Here is a 14693-nt window from a genome sequence, read left to right on the forward strand (position 1 = left end):
ATGGGTACTAAGTCAGGGAGGGGTGTCAGTACACCTCAGTACACAATGGTAATTGCAGGGGGAAGGAAGAGCCTTAAGGGATGCGGCCAAAAGCAGTGATGGAGGGGAAGGTATAGAGGGACATAGAGGGGAGCTAAATGGGAAAGAGGGGAACTGGTGCAGGGCACTGGACTAAATGGCTGTTCAAATCTTTGGCCTCTCACCACAACCACATGAACCCAGTACATTTGTAAGGAGTTTCTACTGATTAATGTGGTTTTCAATTCTGCAGATTGATGAATGTCAGCTCACATCCTGTGTCCATGCCAGTGCTTTAACAAGTGGGGCTGCACTTCCCTAGGGTAGCCTGTTCTGCTGCTGGCCCTGGCAGGGATTTATCCAGTGCCAGGCAGCAGGTCACACGAGCATGGCCATATGGCACTTGCTGCTGTGCCTGCGGCTTGTATGGACGTGTCTCACCAGCTTATTCTAGTCTGGGTACTGCTAGCAGTGTACCCACAGCACCGTGGAGCTCCCTGCAGGCTGCAATCCATCTAAAAAGCAGCACATTTATTTCAGGAATTTCTGCTGAATCCTGTGCTAACCTAATGCAAGCCAGCTGATTTAACATTGCTTAGACATGTCAGCACAATTCCTGTAAACATGGCCTTATCTTGCTTGTATCTCAGTTCTTTTGTCTTTAACGTAGCACCTGCATTCTTCACAAGCATTTAGCGCCGAGCAGAAGCTGTAAATACAGGCGGTGAAAGATGCTTGAGAATTAAAATACTGGACACTGGCGTGCAACCAGTAATACTTGGAGAGTTCTGTGGTCAGAGCTCAGTTGCCCCTAGTGCATGCTCTACTGTGGAACCTCTTCAGCACGGGAGCATCTCAGCCCAGAGTGTCTGGAGGTCGGTGGAGGGCTTCAGCACCGGTGGGCTTGAGAGTAAGCGCAGCTTTGTGCCTCGACTGGGCTTTTGGCTTTCCGCCTGCCTTCCCTTAAGATTCCTGTAAAGGTTACTTCCTGGAGCCTAGAAATCTTAAAAGTTCCTCCCTTTCCTTGAAACGCGGAGGAGTTTCTTCGCAAAATATTTAATCACCCCCGGAGGTCCCAGTGCCTGCTGCAGGGAGGTACCGGCTTGCGCCGGGCGAGCTGTCAGCTGGGAAAGAGTTAATCACAGGCGCAAACTTGGGCTCTCCTCCTCCCTCCTCTTTCCCTCCTTCCTCTGCTCCCTCCCTCTCTCTTTTAAGTCTTGACCACAGAGTGAGGGCGGCGGGGGTTGGGCTCGGAGTTTGGCTGCCGCCGCTGCAGAACTTTTCCCGGCGCTCCGAGTGCGGGCGCCCGGGGCAGCGCGGGGGCGGCGGCGGCGCGGCCGCCCGGGCACGGAGCGCTCTCCGCGCCGCACACCCGGGGATGAAACCGCCCGGCTCTCCCGGGGACTGACTTCTTTCCTCTCTTTGTGTTTACTGAAACTCCTCCCCGTGGCGTCAGGTTTTCCTGAAGGAAGCTCTTGAGCAGAAGCTGGAGAAGGATCGGGAAGAGGAGTTGAGGAAAGCAGCTATAGTCATCCGGGCCCACGTCTTGGGCTACATGGCAAGGTCAGTGCTGGGGGCTGCCCCACCATCCCTGTGCTTGCGTGCCTGGGTTGCCCCGACACCCTGCTTTGCTCTCTAGTCCCCTAGCATCCGTCCCGTCTTCCCCTCCTGTATTCTAAGGGAGAGTTGCAGAATCTGCCCTCCCTGCCAGCATCAGCTCTGCTGAAACCTTCCTGCACCTTTGGCACCTCTTTTTCAGTTATGTGCACGTTTGCACCTTCCCTCAGCGCTGCTCAGCAGGCTTCCCGTGGACTTTTGTACCCATTGCTTGCCTGTGATGACACCTTTTCCTTGCCTTCAGGGCTCTCCTGGCTGGGCCCCACCTACGCTTTGGGTCCCCTCCTTTCCCTTGTGCCTGTCAACTCTGTTTTCTGCTCCCCCTGCCAATTGCTTCTTCCTCACTTGCAGTTCTGCCTTTGCTCACCCTCCTTCCTCGCCCTGCCTGTTTGCCTTGTGATCTCCCTCTCCTTTTAATTAACTGTTCAGAATTGGTTTTTGGCCAGCTCTGCAACAGTAATCTCCTCTTGCCTCTCCCTTTTGCACCTGACCAGTGAAGGTTTGGGAGAACCAACTGCAGACAAACGGCCCCTCCTCTGCCCTCGAAGTCAGTGCAACAGCTGACTCCTTAATGGCTGTGGTATGCACACTTAATCCCAGTAAGATGCTCTTTCCTGGCTGGTCTTTGCTCCAGACACCTGTCAGTCAGGGTTGTGAGGAGGTGAAATCCCTGGCCAGCAGAACTGTTTCAGCAGGCACTCTTCTTAGAGCTCCAGTTACACCAGGTAGCTCATTTTTCATTGGGAAACGTGTGCAAGGGTTGTACCCTGCCTTGCCAGTGTGGAATATCAGCAAAATACACATTTGGTCTCTGAGGCTTTTTATTCATTTATTTATTTCCCTCTAGGAAGACAAATGAGCTCGCTCTATTGTTTGTACATGAGATTGCAAGTTCTTTATGTCAGGGCCTCTTCTCTCTTTTACTTTCTGTCTAGCATTTGGAGAGAGGGGTAGGGATTAGCACAGGAAAATTGATTTGCTGGAAACACCACTGCAGGCCTACTGGATTATTGCTTTTCTGAGATCCTTCCAGGTGAGGAAGCTGTCCTGCAGGGCTGTGATGGAGACTGTGTGGCAGCAGTGTTCCTCTTGGTTAGAAATCTTGCGGTCCTTCAGCCTCCACACTTCTGAATTCCTCATCCCACATGTTGCTGTTAGAGTCTCACCCTTAAGGACAAGCTGTGCTTCTGCAGCCAGAGTGTAGATCTTCACAAGCAGCTGGAGGTAACTGGACTTCACAGGGGAGGAGAGTAAAGAAGAGCTGGAAAGGGGGTCTGTAAAACTTTCTGTGAAGAGAGTTTCCAGTTGCACTGCACCTGGATTGAAAAAAGTCCAGCAGGCAGGAGTTCATCTGGGCAAGTGCTGAATGGTCTGTGCAGAGTTGGGCAGGAATACCAGTATGTGCTGCCTTAAGCTTGATACCATTTCTGTTAGTTTTGCAAGTATAAGTGTATTTAAATTCATTTGGTCTCATGCAAAGTAGACTGGCAAAGGAGGGATTTTACTGGTTTCTCCCCCTTTGTGAACTTGTTCTGTGAGCCTGGAGAACCAGATTTTCTTCGCTCTCATTCCCTGCAGCCTATGCCACCTAGTATCTCTGATCACTAAAATGTGAGACAAGAAAATCAAACCCTTTGAAATGATCCCATTCTTATGTAGCTAATCTGTAGAGCTCTGAGATGCAGGTAACAGCTTCACCAGCTAAAAACCACATAGTATGGGATCCATGGATGAAATTGGCTGTGTCCCTGGTTTCTTCAGGACTGTTCTTCATGGGAAGAAGACAGTAGCAAATTGCTCCATAGCCCTGTGATCTCTACTCCTTGGAGGCATAACTGCTAACTACAGCTCATTGAGAGACTAATTAAGTAAATTTCAAATACAGCATTGGAGTCTTGCTGCCAGCCTGCCTTCTCTGGTGTGCTGCATGTTTGGGTCTCCCAGCCCCTTTGCTTGGTCTCAGGTTGAACTTCTTTGGCCAGTGCAGAAGGGTGAGTGGAAGCTTGAACAAGGGGAATGAGATTTGCAGCCTGCAGCAGCAATTCCAGCTGAAGGGCATCTGCAAGCTTGACTGTGGTCATGAGGAATGAGGGGGCACTTCAGCCTGGCAGATTAGCAGGCAGAGCTGGCCTGGAGCTGGGCAGGGCTTGGCACATGTTGCACTTGAGAGAGTTTCTGGCAGATGCATTTTGTAAAAGTCAGAGTACCCTTTTTGATGCTCTTAGTCTGCCTTGGCAGAGAGTGCATGTGCAGCTGTTCACACCCCATGTGCAGGGCACAGGGTGGACAGAAGGAGTGGGGATGAGGGTACTGCAGTCCAGGAGTAATTAACCTAAGATCTCCTACTGCTTATCACCTCTTGCTTTTCCTTTTCTTTTCTCTGTGCTTCCTCCTTTTGACATAATACTTATGGAAAAGAGCATGACCTCTGCACACTGCATCTATTAGCATCCCTCTCCTGATTTTCTTGACTGGGCTGATGGATCTGATGTGCAGGGAGGCGGCAAGCTGTCAGCACAGGTCCCTGTTGCCATTTGAAGGGAATTTCCTTGCCAGGAGAGGGATTTTAAGGTGTGTCTTTTCCTCAGGCTGTTGCAGAAGATCTGTGGGAAGTTTATGTGAGAATACTGTGCTATTTCCAATGTGCTTTCTAGGACTGTAAGACCTCAAGGATTACTGTAGCCTTCTGGCCCAAGATCCTGTGCAACAGCCCCAGAGAATTTCTCTCTGCACGTTTTGTTTGGATTAAAAAAGTTTTTGATTTGACTAGTACCAATGGTTGTTTCTCCAGTGCAAGATACTAAGGCATCCAAATATATTAAATTACTTAAAAAAATGTCTGCTTATTTTCAGCCTTAATAGATTTCTGGTTGGTTAAATCTTATGGCCCCTGTTGGAAAAATAGAAATGTGGATACTTTAACTGGGGTAAAGCCTTTCCTTAGGCTTTTCTATTTCTCAAGGTTCTGCATGGAGCAATTGCTCTCATTCTGTACACCTGAATTTTTGGTTCCAGTCCTGCTTCCTCAGAAATCACTTGAGGGTCTAACATTGTTCTTGAAATGGGGGTGCTAGCACAGAGCACAGAATAAAAGCAGTATTCTATACAACAATATTTCTACTTACAAGAATAAGAATCCCAGTAGTATTTTTTTCTATAGTATTGTGGTGGGAGTTTGCCTTTGTGTGATGATCTGGAGCCCAAAAATCCAGTTTTGACTTGCTGCTTCTCAACATAGTCCCACATCCATTGTGTTTGGCCTTTGATTCTTCAATACAAAACGTTATGATTGGCTCTTTTGGATTGTTTAATGTTTGCTTGAATCTAGTTTACAAATTGATCCAGATTACTGTGTAATGCTAACTTCTGTTATTTGCCCAGTTTATGTATCATGTACAAACTTCTACCAGGAACTTTTTTCATGTCCTTGATAGTCTGTAAAACCTCACTTTTCTACAACATTACTAGACTACAGAAATACTGAATGGTGATTGTTGTGGTTTGGGGCCCTGTCATGTTCTTAAAGTGCCTGTAAAATTGATTTTGGTATCATTGATGATCCTTGTGGGTTCCTTGCAACTCAAGATACTCTGTGATTCTTGTTTAGGCAAAATGTTGTGCAATAGAAGTATTTCTTTATGTGAACTTGTTACAATGTTTGATTCAACTATCAATATTGTAGTTTCAGTGTGTTTTCTCCCAGAAAATGTGAAATTAATGTCGCCAAATCTATTTTTGCACTGGTTTTGCCTTTCCTGGGGTGCTTTGCTTTTGATCACTTAAGAGATGGCGCAATATTTGTTTTCATATAGTAAGGGCATTTGTACGTTTCTATTATAATAAATCCATACTGAATGATTATGCCCACTGCACAGTGAATGTGTTTATGTGCAATGCAAGGAGACTTTGAGCCAGAGGACCTTCCCTTTCCATGGACAAATGGAAAGCGAAGGTCCTCTCATCATCTGAGAGTCTTCACAAAAGTAGGTGCCCATTGAAACAAGCTATTGGTAGATTAGGAGGGAGAACAGTGAGGTGAATATGATTTACAGGTAGTGAGTGGCAGGAGAGAAACAGAAATCATGTCACTTCTGACCTGTGTTTTTCGAAAAGGATTTTCCTGTGGATGTGGTCAGTGTGCAAGGGCATGAGGAGTGCAGAGCACGTATGGCTTAGCGATGCATTAAGCGTGTGGTTCTGTTTCCAGGAAGAAGTATCAGAAGGTGCTATCCAGTGTTGTAATAATCCAAAAGAACTACCGAGCGTACTTCTGGAAGAAGAGCCTGCAGCGCCTGAAGGCCTCTGCGGTGACGCTGCAGAAGCACTGGCGTGGCCGCCTGGCTCGCAGCCTCTACCAGCACCTGCTGCAGCAGGAGCTGCGACGCGGGCAGGAAGCCGAGGAGAGAAGGAGGCAGGAGGAGGAAGAGCAGATCAGAAGAGAGGAAGAGGAAAGACAATGGCAAGAAGAGGAGGAGCGTAGGAGGAAACAGGAAGAGGAAGAGGTGAAGGAAAGGTACAAGATGGTATCTTGCATTCTGTCTTGGGTTTAGGCAGTTTAAAGGGGAACATTCTAGAATGGGTTCTCCCCCTTTGTTTTAACCAGTCCCTTACTACCAATAAAGAATGAATATAAGTAGCTATGTGTGAAAAAATAAGTTTACTAACAAGTGAAACTGCAACAGGCAAAAATCAACAGTAAATAATCACTATATACAAAATTGCTAAATCTCACAAACTCCCTGAGAACAGTCTGAAACCCAAAATGGTGGAAACCCCCCTTTCCAAGATGGCACCCACCACAGGCCATGGTGCACAGGGAGCCAAAGGGAAAATGGCATCAGAGCCTCCCCCTCAAGATGACAGCCTTTGCAGGTGACCATGCTGTTGGGAGACAAAGGGGAAGGATGGCAGGAATCTCCCATGGGAACGAAGGAACTTACGCAGTAGTTCTTGTGGCAGATGGGAAGTGCTGCAGTCTGTGGAGTCAGCACTGCTGCTTGCTGCACTTGCTGGACTCTGCTGGGTTTATTATTATATAATTTTCGCATATAATGGTGTGGTGGTTTGCTTTTCAGAAGTAGTTCTCCTAGGCTTTTGTTACGTACTTTCCCAAAGGGGGATCTCATCAGACTGTGTGGCAAGCATCAAAAAATTCTAAGGTTAGAAGCACTCACCTTGAGTCCTGTGTGCAGTTTTGGGCACCAGAATGTAAAAAACATTAAACAAGAGAGTGTCCAAAGCAGGACAGTGAGGATGGTGAATGCCTGGAGAGGAAACTGCATGAGGAGTGACTGAGGTCACTTGAGGAGACTGAGGGAAGATCTCATTGTGGTCTTCAGCATCCTCATGAGGCGAAGAGGAAGAGTAGGCTCTGATCTCTTGACTGTCGTGCCCAGTGGCAGGACTCAAGGAAATGTCAGGAGGCTGAGTTAGGGAAGATGCAGGTTCAATACCAGGAAAAGGTTTTTCACCCAGAGGGTTGTCAGTATTGGAACAGATTCCCCAAAGAAGTGCCCACAGCACCAAGCCTGACAGAGTTCAGGAAGCGTTTGGACAATGCTCTTGGGCCCATGGTGTGACTCTTGGGGTGTCCTGCACAGGACCAGGAGTTGGACTCATTGATCCTGGTGTGTCCCTTCCAGCTCAGCATTTGATTCTATAATAAAAGGAAGGACCTGTCTAGTTTATTTGCTATAGAGTGGTTTTGCCCTTCAGTTCCCAGAGCATGAGAGATGTGTTCAACCCATCATCATGGCAGAGAAGTGTCAATGTTTCTAGGAATCAGGCAAACTCATTTTATTTTCATTTTCTAATAAATGTTAAATGGCACGTGAGTGAGTAGCCAGGACGGTACTAGCAGACCAATGTGTCTAACTTTGGAACATCCATTTGACCTAAAAAATGAGGTGGAAGTCCACTGAGAACAAGCAAAAAACAACACAAATGTAGAGATAAAGTCAGAAGGACCTAGGCATGATATGAGCTGTAGTGAACCAGAAGTTGGCATACAGTTCCTGTACATACACTTTTAGCAGAGGGGAGACATGGAACAATTTGGTCTAATATTCAACAGGAAGAAAAATAGTAATGTTGAGAAAAATGAGGTATTTGATCTATTTTTATCTTCCCCAAAAGCTTAACTGTTGGATACTAAATATGATTAGGAAGGATGTACAAGAATTCAGAACATGTCATGGAAATAAAAGGTTAGAAAATGCTCAGATAAATCAAATTACAAATGATAAAGAAGGTATGGGATTTGATGAAAGTAATGTTTGGGTACTTCCAGAGCTAGCTAAAGCAGTTTGAAACAATAGCTATTCTCTTTCTTGTTCTTTGTGGATAATATGGATAGTAATTTTTCCACAAAAATGGAAAATACCAAACAATTACGACCCCCTTTTAAAATGGGAAAAGGAAGATATTTAAATAAGGGAATTGTGGACCAGTCAGCCTGACCTCAGTTCCAGGAAAATACTGAAACAAACAATCAAACAGTTGTAAATGCTTGATAAAGGAATTAAGCCAATGTGGATTTCTGAAGAACAGTGCTAGAGTTACCTTTTCCCTTCTGTGGTGTCTTATGGCATGTCTTGTGGACAGGGAAAAGCCATGGAGGATAGGTAACTGGACTTTGGGTAGATAAAAGCTTGGTAAGGGCTTTGATATGTTATGACAATACTCTAAGATGCTTGAAGAAATTTGCTGTGGGAAAAAGTATGCGCAGCAAGATTAGGATTTGTATTTTTACTGCATTTAATTAATAAACAGCTTTTTGTTAAATAAAAGAGAACTCTTGAATGGGATTTTTCCATGATCTGTGCTGGATATGGTACTTGTGCAGTGTTTTCATAAGAACTTGGATAAGGAAATATGAATATCCTTATTAAATTTGCAGATAAAACCATCTGCTGAGGGGCTGTGGGCATATAGCCTAGGATTACAGTTCAGATAATTTTGGCAAGTTAAAGGATCTGAAAAACAGGATAACTTTGGATACAGACATATGCAGATTTACAGTCAGGAATAATCAAGTGCACGGGGAGCGGAGGAGGAATGCTTACTTCAACAGCAGGAGGAAGGTCTGGAGGCTAAGTTGAGTGTGTCACCAGTGTCATGCTGTGTGAGAGGGGAAAGCAAATGCTCTCTATAAACAGAATTGTTTCTGTAGGATGGGGTGATGCTTCAGTACCCTTCATTTGGAATACTGTCCCAAGTTTTGGGTATCACATTTCAGGAGGAGTGTAGATCAGTTGATGAAGACTAGAAAGCAGGAAGAAATACCAAAGGTTTAAAAACTGTGAGCGACAGTTGCAGGAATTTGTATGTAGATTATAGGTGGCACTCCTAATGTGTTTTAAAATGGTTGTGCTTTTGAGCTCTCTTGTAACTTAAGGCAGTAGTTTTACTCATGGTGACTGCTAGGGATCTTTCAGTGGAGTTGGAACCATCTAGATCTCACTTATGTCAGCTTTCATTTACAAATATTTCCTGGATTTTTTTTTTTTTTTGAGAGTGTGAGCACAAGAGTAAGCACTTTAAGGACTTTGTGACTTACAGCTGCAGTTTAGAATTTGTCTGGGAAAATCTGCATGGCCTGGGAAAAAGATATTGCCTTTCTGTTCTCCCTGGGGTTGAATTATAGGTTTGAAAGTCGCCACTGGCAGTGGTCACTTCCTTCCATCCAGCAGCATCCTATTCCTGCTCCCTAAGCATGACCCTGGTATTTGTCTGTCTGCTGGTTCAGTTGTTTGTGGCATACTTGCTCTGGAGAAACTGGCCTTAGTGGCAGCTTTGCTTTGGAGTGTACCCTTTTTGAACTGGGTAAAGCTGCAACACCGTAGGATAGTTTTTTTCCTCTGCTCATGTTTACTAACAAACTCTGACTCTTACAGTCTTCACTAATAAACTGGATTTTGCATGCCACTGAGAAGTTATGTGAGTTGGGGCTTTAATACAGTAAAAGCAAAACAAAACACCAATTCAGTGCTAGTATTGCAATAATTCTATTTTTAAAAAATGAACAGTTTCCTGATAGCTGTCAATTACGCAACCTCAATATGCACAGATTTATTGTACTTCAGAAGATTCTATTTACATTTATCATGAGTCTGATTTGTCTTTCTGTCACTGTTTCCAATGTCCTTCCTGGTGTGTTCCAACTAATCTAATTTCCTAATTGATCTGAAAGTTAAGTGCATGGGGAAAATCTGTTACATCCACAAAGGTCATGCCAACCACAGAGAATTGGATTTTTACTAAATTGCAAAAGCTTTTAAATCAGTCTTACAGCAAGTACCTCATTTTAACCTTATCCACACAGGGATGATGTGTGCATGTAATTCTGAAAACCTCACGTAGGAGAACTAGGTCTGTCTCTGACTGTTATGTTTTGTTTTTAACAGAGAAAAGGAGCAACTGAATGCACTATTGCAGGTGGCCCAGGTAAGTTTAAAAGTTGTTCTTTTCACATGGTTTCTTGTGAGTATCTGTGATGAGTCCTTCATTGCCTCTGCTTTGCCTGGATACTGATACTGTTGTGGCAGCATCAGTATTATGGCAACACTATTTAAAAAATGAGCTTTGTTCACGCAAAACCTGCAGGCAAAGGTGCACAGAGTTGACAAGGTAGGGCTTTTTTCAAGGCTCTTGTATGAGCCTGCGCTGGTTCTATTTGAAAATTTCCATATTGAACATGCAGCATCCTATTTTTATCTCTACTGCTTGAGCTTGTTAGATAACCTTGTGATGTGCTACACTGTGACACAGTCTGTTTTGCTGGATTGTTGCCTGTAACAGCCGAAATAAGAGTGCAGCCAACTGCTGCCATGGCTAAAATAAACCCCTTGTAACTGATCTAGTTGTTGGTACTTGACATACCAAAGAGCAGACGACCTACCATGAGGTGTGTGAAAATGGCTGTGTATTTCATTGGTGTTTTTCCCATACCACTTGTTCCCCAGTTTCAGGCCATCTTTGTTCGGGAGAGGTTGGAAGCGTAGGAATGCATTCATCCACAAGTAAGAGTCAAGTAGAGAACCAGCAACTAGATAAATAAAGAAAACAAGGATTAAGGCTTAAATGAGTGAATATATTGACAATTATGCATTGTCATAAGTCCTATCAAGAAGTACAAGAAATCCTGTTGGAATTTGTTTTTACTTTGTCTCATGTGTGTATCTGTTCTCTGATGTGTATGTTTTCAACATCCTCTGTGGAGGGGAGGGTGGCTTTATCCAAAATGTCAGGAAAGCTACCAGTATCTTCCATCTTCCAATTATCATGTATCTGATAGAAATTTCCTGTTACTTCAATGTGGAAAATTTAGAGTAAGACAGAGAGTCTCCAGCAGTCAGCCATCAGCCATCTAGTGATGGTAAAGAATGCAGAGAAATTCTGGATGGAGTTGTGTTGGGCTGTGGTTGGAGTGGATACAGTTCCTGCTTCATGCAAATAGCCCTTCCAGCCCCAGATTCTAATGGTCAGATCCTCATTTCAGGAAACAGTGAAATTTCCAGACCTCTTAATGAATATCTGGGAGATCTTCAGCTCTTAAGTAGCCTATGCATGTATGTATTCATATATAGTTGCTTTCTCCTATATGTGTGTGAGTTCAAAAAGAGAGAACAGAACTCTGAGGCTGCTTTTATTCGAATTGCAGTGTACAGTGACCAACAGATAGAGAGGCTTTTCTAAAAATTCACTGAACCCAGTGAGCTTTTTTGTATGATTCATAATGGAGGTAGATTGCTGGGAAAAAGGAGGTACCTGAAGATCCAGTAGTTCTACCTTTAGCTTTTACACCATGAATGATTGCAGGATGCTTGGAGTCATCTTTCTGCAGGTGGTAAGTATAAGGCGAGCACAGGAGACAGGAAGAATGAAAGGTCCAAGCAAGGAACACAGACAGGTTGAAGAAAGTGCTTTAACACTGTTCTAAATTCTTTTAAGGTGGAAACAGTAAACACTGAGGAGGTGGATATTCCCCTGCAAGAAGAGGAGAGACGTCAGATGGAGGAGATCTTAAGACTGGAGAAGGAGATTGAAAAGTTGCAGCAGCAGAAAGAGGATCACATGTCTGTCATCTCTGAAGACACCAGGAATGAAATCTGTCGGCAGCGAGAAGAAGAGATACAGAGGTTGGAAAAAGAGGCATCAAGGGTTGCCCAGGAATTCTTGGAGCTGCTGGATTTTGGCAATCTGGATGAAAGTGTGCAGAACTTGGAGCGCTCACTTTCTAGTGAGGGGACACTCAACATTGACTGCAGCCTGGTGGCACCACTGGCTGAAGAAGAGGTGGATGAGGGTTTTCATGCCGATGATGAAGGACGCCCAGCTTCCAGTTTGGTGGTCTCAAATCAGCATGGCACAAGAAATAGTGGTAACTACTCAAAGGAAGTTGCAAACACAAGCCTTTTGCTGCTCCAGAGGGAAGTGGGAGAGGTTGCCCCTGCTCCAGGGCTGCCTGTGAAAAGAAGCAGTAGCCCCAAGGAGCAGAGAGCCCTGTCTGACCCAGCAGAAAGTGTTTACAGCAGTGTCTCTGATACACAGAGGAGTAACAGTGGAGAGGCAGGAGAGCCCATTTACACCTCCCCCCCTGATGTGGAGTCTGACTATGACCATGAGGAGTTTGATGGCTATGGAGATGCAGGTAACGCCTCAGCTGAGCCTCTGAATGATGAGGAGGGTCTGAGACACTCCCATGGTACCAGCCTGGACTCCAACCGTGGCAGCTTGGACTCGGTGAGAATCTCTCCCTTCACCCTTCTGGACATTAGTGTGACTTTGTTGATGTTTATAATACCTGTGTCTTCTTACTGTACGCCTGCTCTCTCTGGGTATAATTACTGATATGTAACTCTCATATCAACAATCAGCTTGAAAAGTAGGGAAGAGTCATAGATAGGCTGAAGGCCAGAGGGCTTGTGATTGTCTGGTGTCTGCTGGCACACAAGCTAGTACATGTGTACCTATTTTAGATTGTTTCCATTGCCATATATTATTGTAACACCCTTTAGGAGAAAGGAAAGCAAACAACTGGTGTTTTGTAGGTGTATTTTCTGCTTCAGAGAGATTTCACAGAAAGGACATTGCACATTCCAGTGTGCAATGACAAAAGGAGCTGGGAAAGGCTGATATGTCTCCATCACTAAAACTTCTCTTGTTGTAAGTCTGTTCAGAGTCAAGGGTTTATTTTCAGCTGCTGTATACAAGTTAAGCTATTCTAAAGCTGGAAGAAATTACTGTGCTGATTGGGCTGGGTCCCAGTGCACACTGCCAGGATCACTGAACCTTTTCATTCCTGCTGCAGGGACAATGACAGGGTGGTAGAGCTGGGCTATTGGCCTTGCACTTCAGCACCTCAGCTGAGATCCCACACTGGCTCTGGACCTCCTGAGTGCTCTCAGGCCAGCTGCTTAATAATGCAGTGATAAATCCCCTTACAGGACCAGGATGTCAAGGCCCACATAAGATAGTGAGGAGTTCAGGTGTGAAGCCAATGACAGCCACAAAAATACTTCTAATAAATGATATCCATGAGAAGAGACACTTGAACTACAAAATATCTTTTTTTATGGAACTCAGATTTACTTCCTTCAGTATGTTTTCTCAATGACAGATTGTGACCTTTCTTAAAAAAGTTGCATGGTTTTCTTGTTTGCATTTCCCTAATGTCAGCTGCCAGCCATCCAAACTTTTTATGTGACCTGCTTGAGTAAAGGTACCTTCTCTGTGGGCAGGTACTCACAGATCACTGTGAGGTATTCTTCAAATCATGAATCATTCTGTCACAGTTTAGGCTAGTTTCTACCATTAAAATGCAAATAGAAGTGGAGGGTTTTACTGGGCTCATTGGTGAGTAAGACTAATGAAAAAAACAGTTGATATTTTGTCATAGTGTGAGCCACAGAAAGTGATAACCACTGGTGAGTCAAGATGCTATCAGTAGCTACTGTTTGAAGACTACCTGGTTTTTGAAACTTAATGCCAAGGGAGGGAATGAATGAGTGGACCAGGGATGAGACAGAAGGGTTACAGAGAGAAGACGGAAGGGAATTCAAAAGAAGCAGCATGCATTTGAGGGAGGAAAAGGTCTAAGGAACTGCCTTCATTAGTATTAACAAAGCAAATCAAAGGAAATTGTATTTAAGGTAAAGGAAATGATTTTGTGTGTGAAATACTTTCTTATGGCTGAGGGCCTTTATCTAGTTGGAGAGCAGAGATGAGTAAATTCAATAATATTATTTCAGTAATTCAGATTGATGTTTTTAGGGTTCAATCTTCCTGGACTATGGTTTTTTTCTTAACCCAAAGCAAATAATTTCCTTGCTGGGGTTACATCACTCTTCCATCTTGACTGGCATTGTGGCCAGAAAAATCAGAAAACTTCTCCAAAATGAAAAATTCTCTATTAATCTCATCAGATTAGATTCTGCAAGGTGAGTGGTGCCTTGAAACAGGGAGTTTTGTTACTGCAGGGAACTGGAGCTTTCTAGGCCTGTCCACTGCTCTCCTTTCAGGTATGAAAATTCCATGCTCTTGCTTTAGGCGTTAATGGATAAGCTGTCAAGCCTCTACTTTTACTGTAGTGCTTTTTTTACAAAGGGACTGTGTGTAGTTTTGCACCTTCTCATCATGTGACTTCTCTAACCCTATTAACTGCTCCAGTCCTCCTGCCACCAGGAGAACCCAAGTAGCCTGTATCTCTTCTTTTTTCTTTAGTTTCTGGAGAGTGAGGAAGAAGTGGATGTTTACATTGATACAGATGAAGAGTTTTGTAATGGACGAATCACTATCTTCAATGGTTCAGGTCCGCCCTATTTTCACAGTTACCTCTACATGAAAGGTAAGTGGATTTTGCCAAAACCATGGATAGATGGGGTCCAGGAAACCTGCTTTCCTCTTCTGTTTGTCCAGAATCATCATCTTTATTTGCTCTTAGTTCTCAGTTTATTCTTTTTTTTTTCCTTCTTCTTTTATTTAAAAAAGCAAATAGAGAGAGAGCTGGATGACAGAGATATCTTTGCTGCTGAGACTTCATTGTGCCTACTTGGTAT

At 44.2% G+C, this 14693-nt stretch overlaps 1 protein-coding gene across 2 annotated transcripts in view; it reads left to right on the top strand.

Moving 5' to 3' along the window:
• The window catches only part of LOC134421272 (unconventional myosin-X-like), an 89512-nt gene that overhangs the window by 54220 nt on the left and 20599 nt on the right, over positions 1-14693 (top strand). For both annotated transcript variants that reach the window (XM_063161969.1, XM_063161971.1), the window contains 5 exons: positions 1475-1581; positions 5843-6148; positions 10041-10080; positions 11587-12378; positions 14359-14482. In XM_063161969.1, the coding sequence (XP_063018039.1) occupies positions 1475-1581; positions 5843-6148; positions 10041-10080; positions 11587-12378; positions 14359-14482 (1369 nt within the window). The remainder of the gene's footprint in view (positions 1-1474; positions 1582-5842; positions 6149-10040; positions 10081-11586; positions 12379-14358; positions 14483-14693) is intronic.

The sequence above is a fragment of the Melospiza melodia genome, chromosome 8 (genome assembly GCF_035770615.1).
Source record: "Melospiza melodia melodia isolate bMelMel2 chromosome 8, bMelMel2.pri, whole genome shotgun sequence".
Classification (NCBI taxonomy): Eukaryota; Metazoa; Chordata; class Aves; order Passeriformes; family Passerellidae; genus Melospiza; species Melospiza melodia.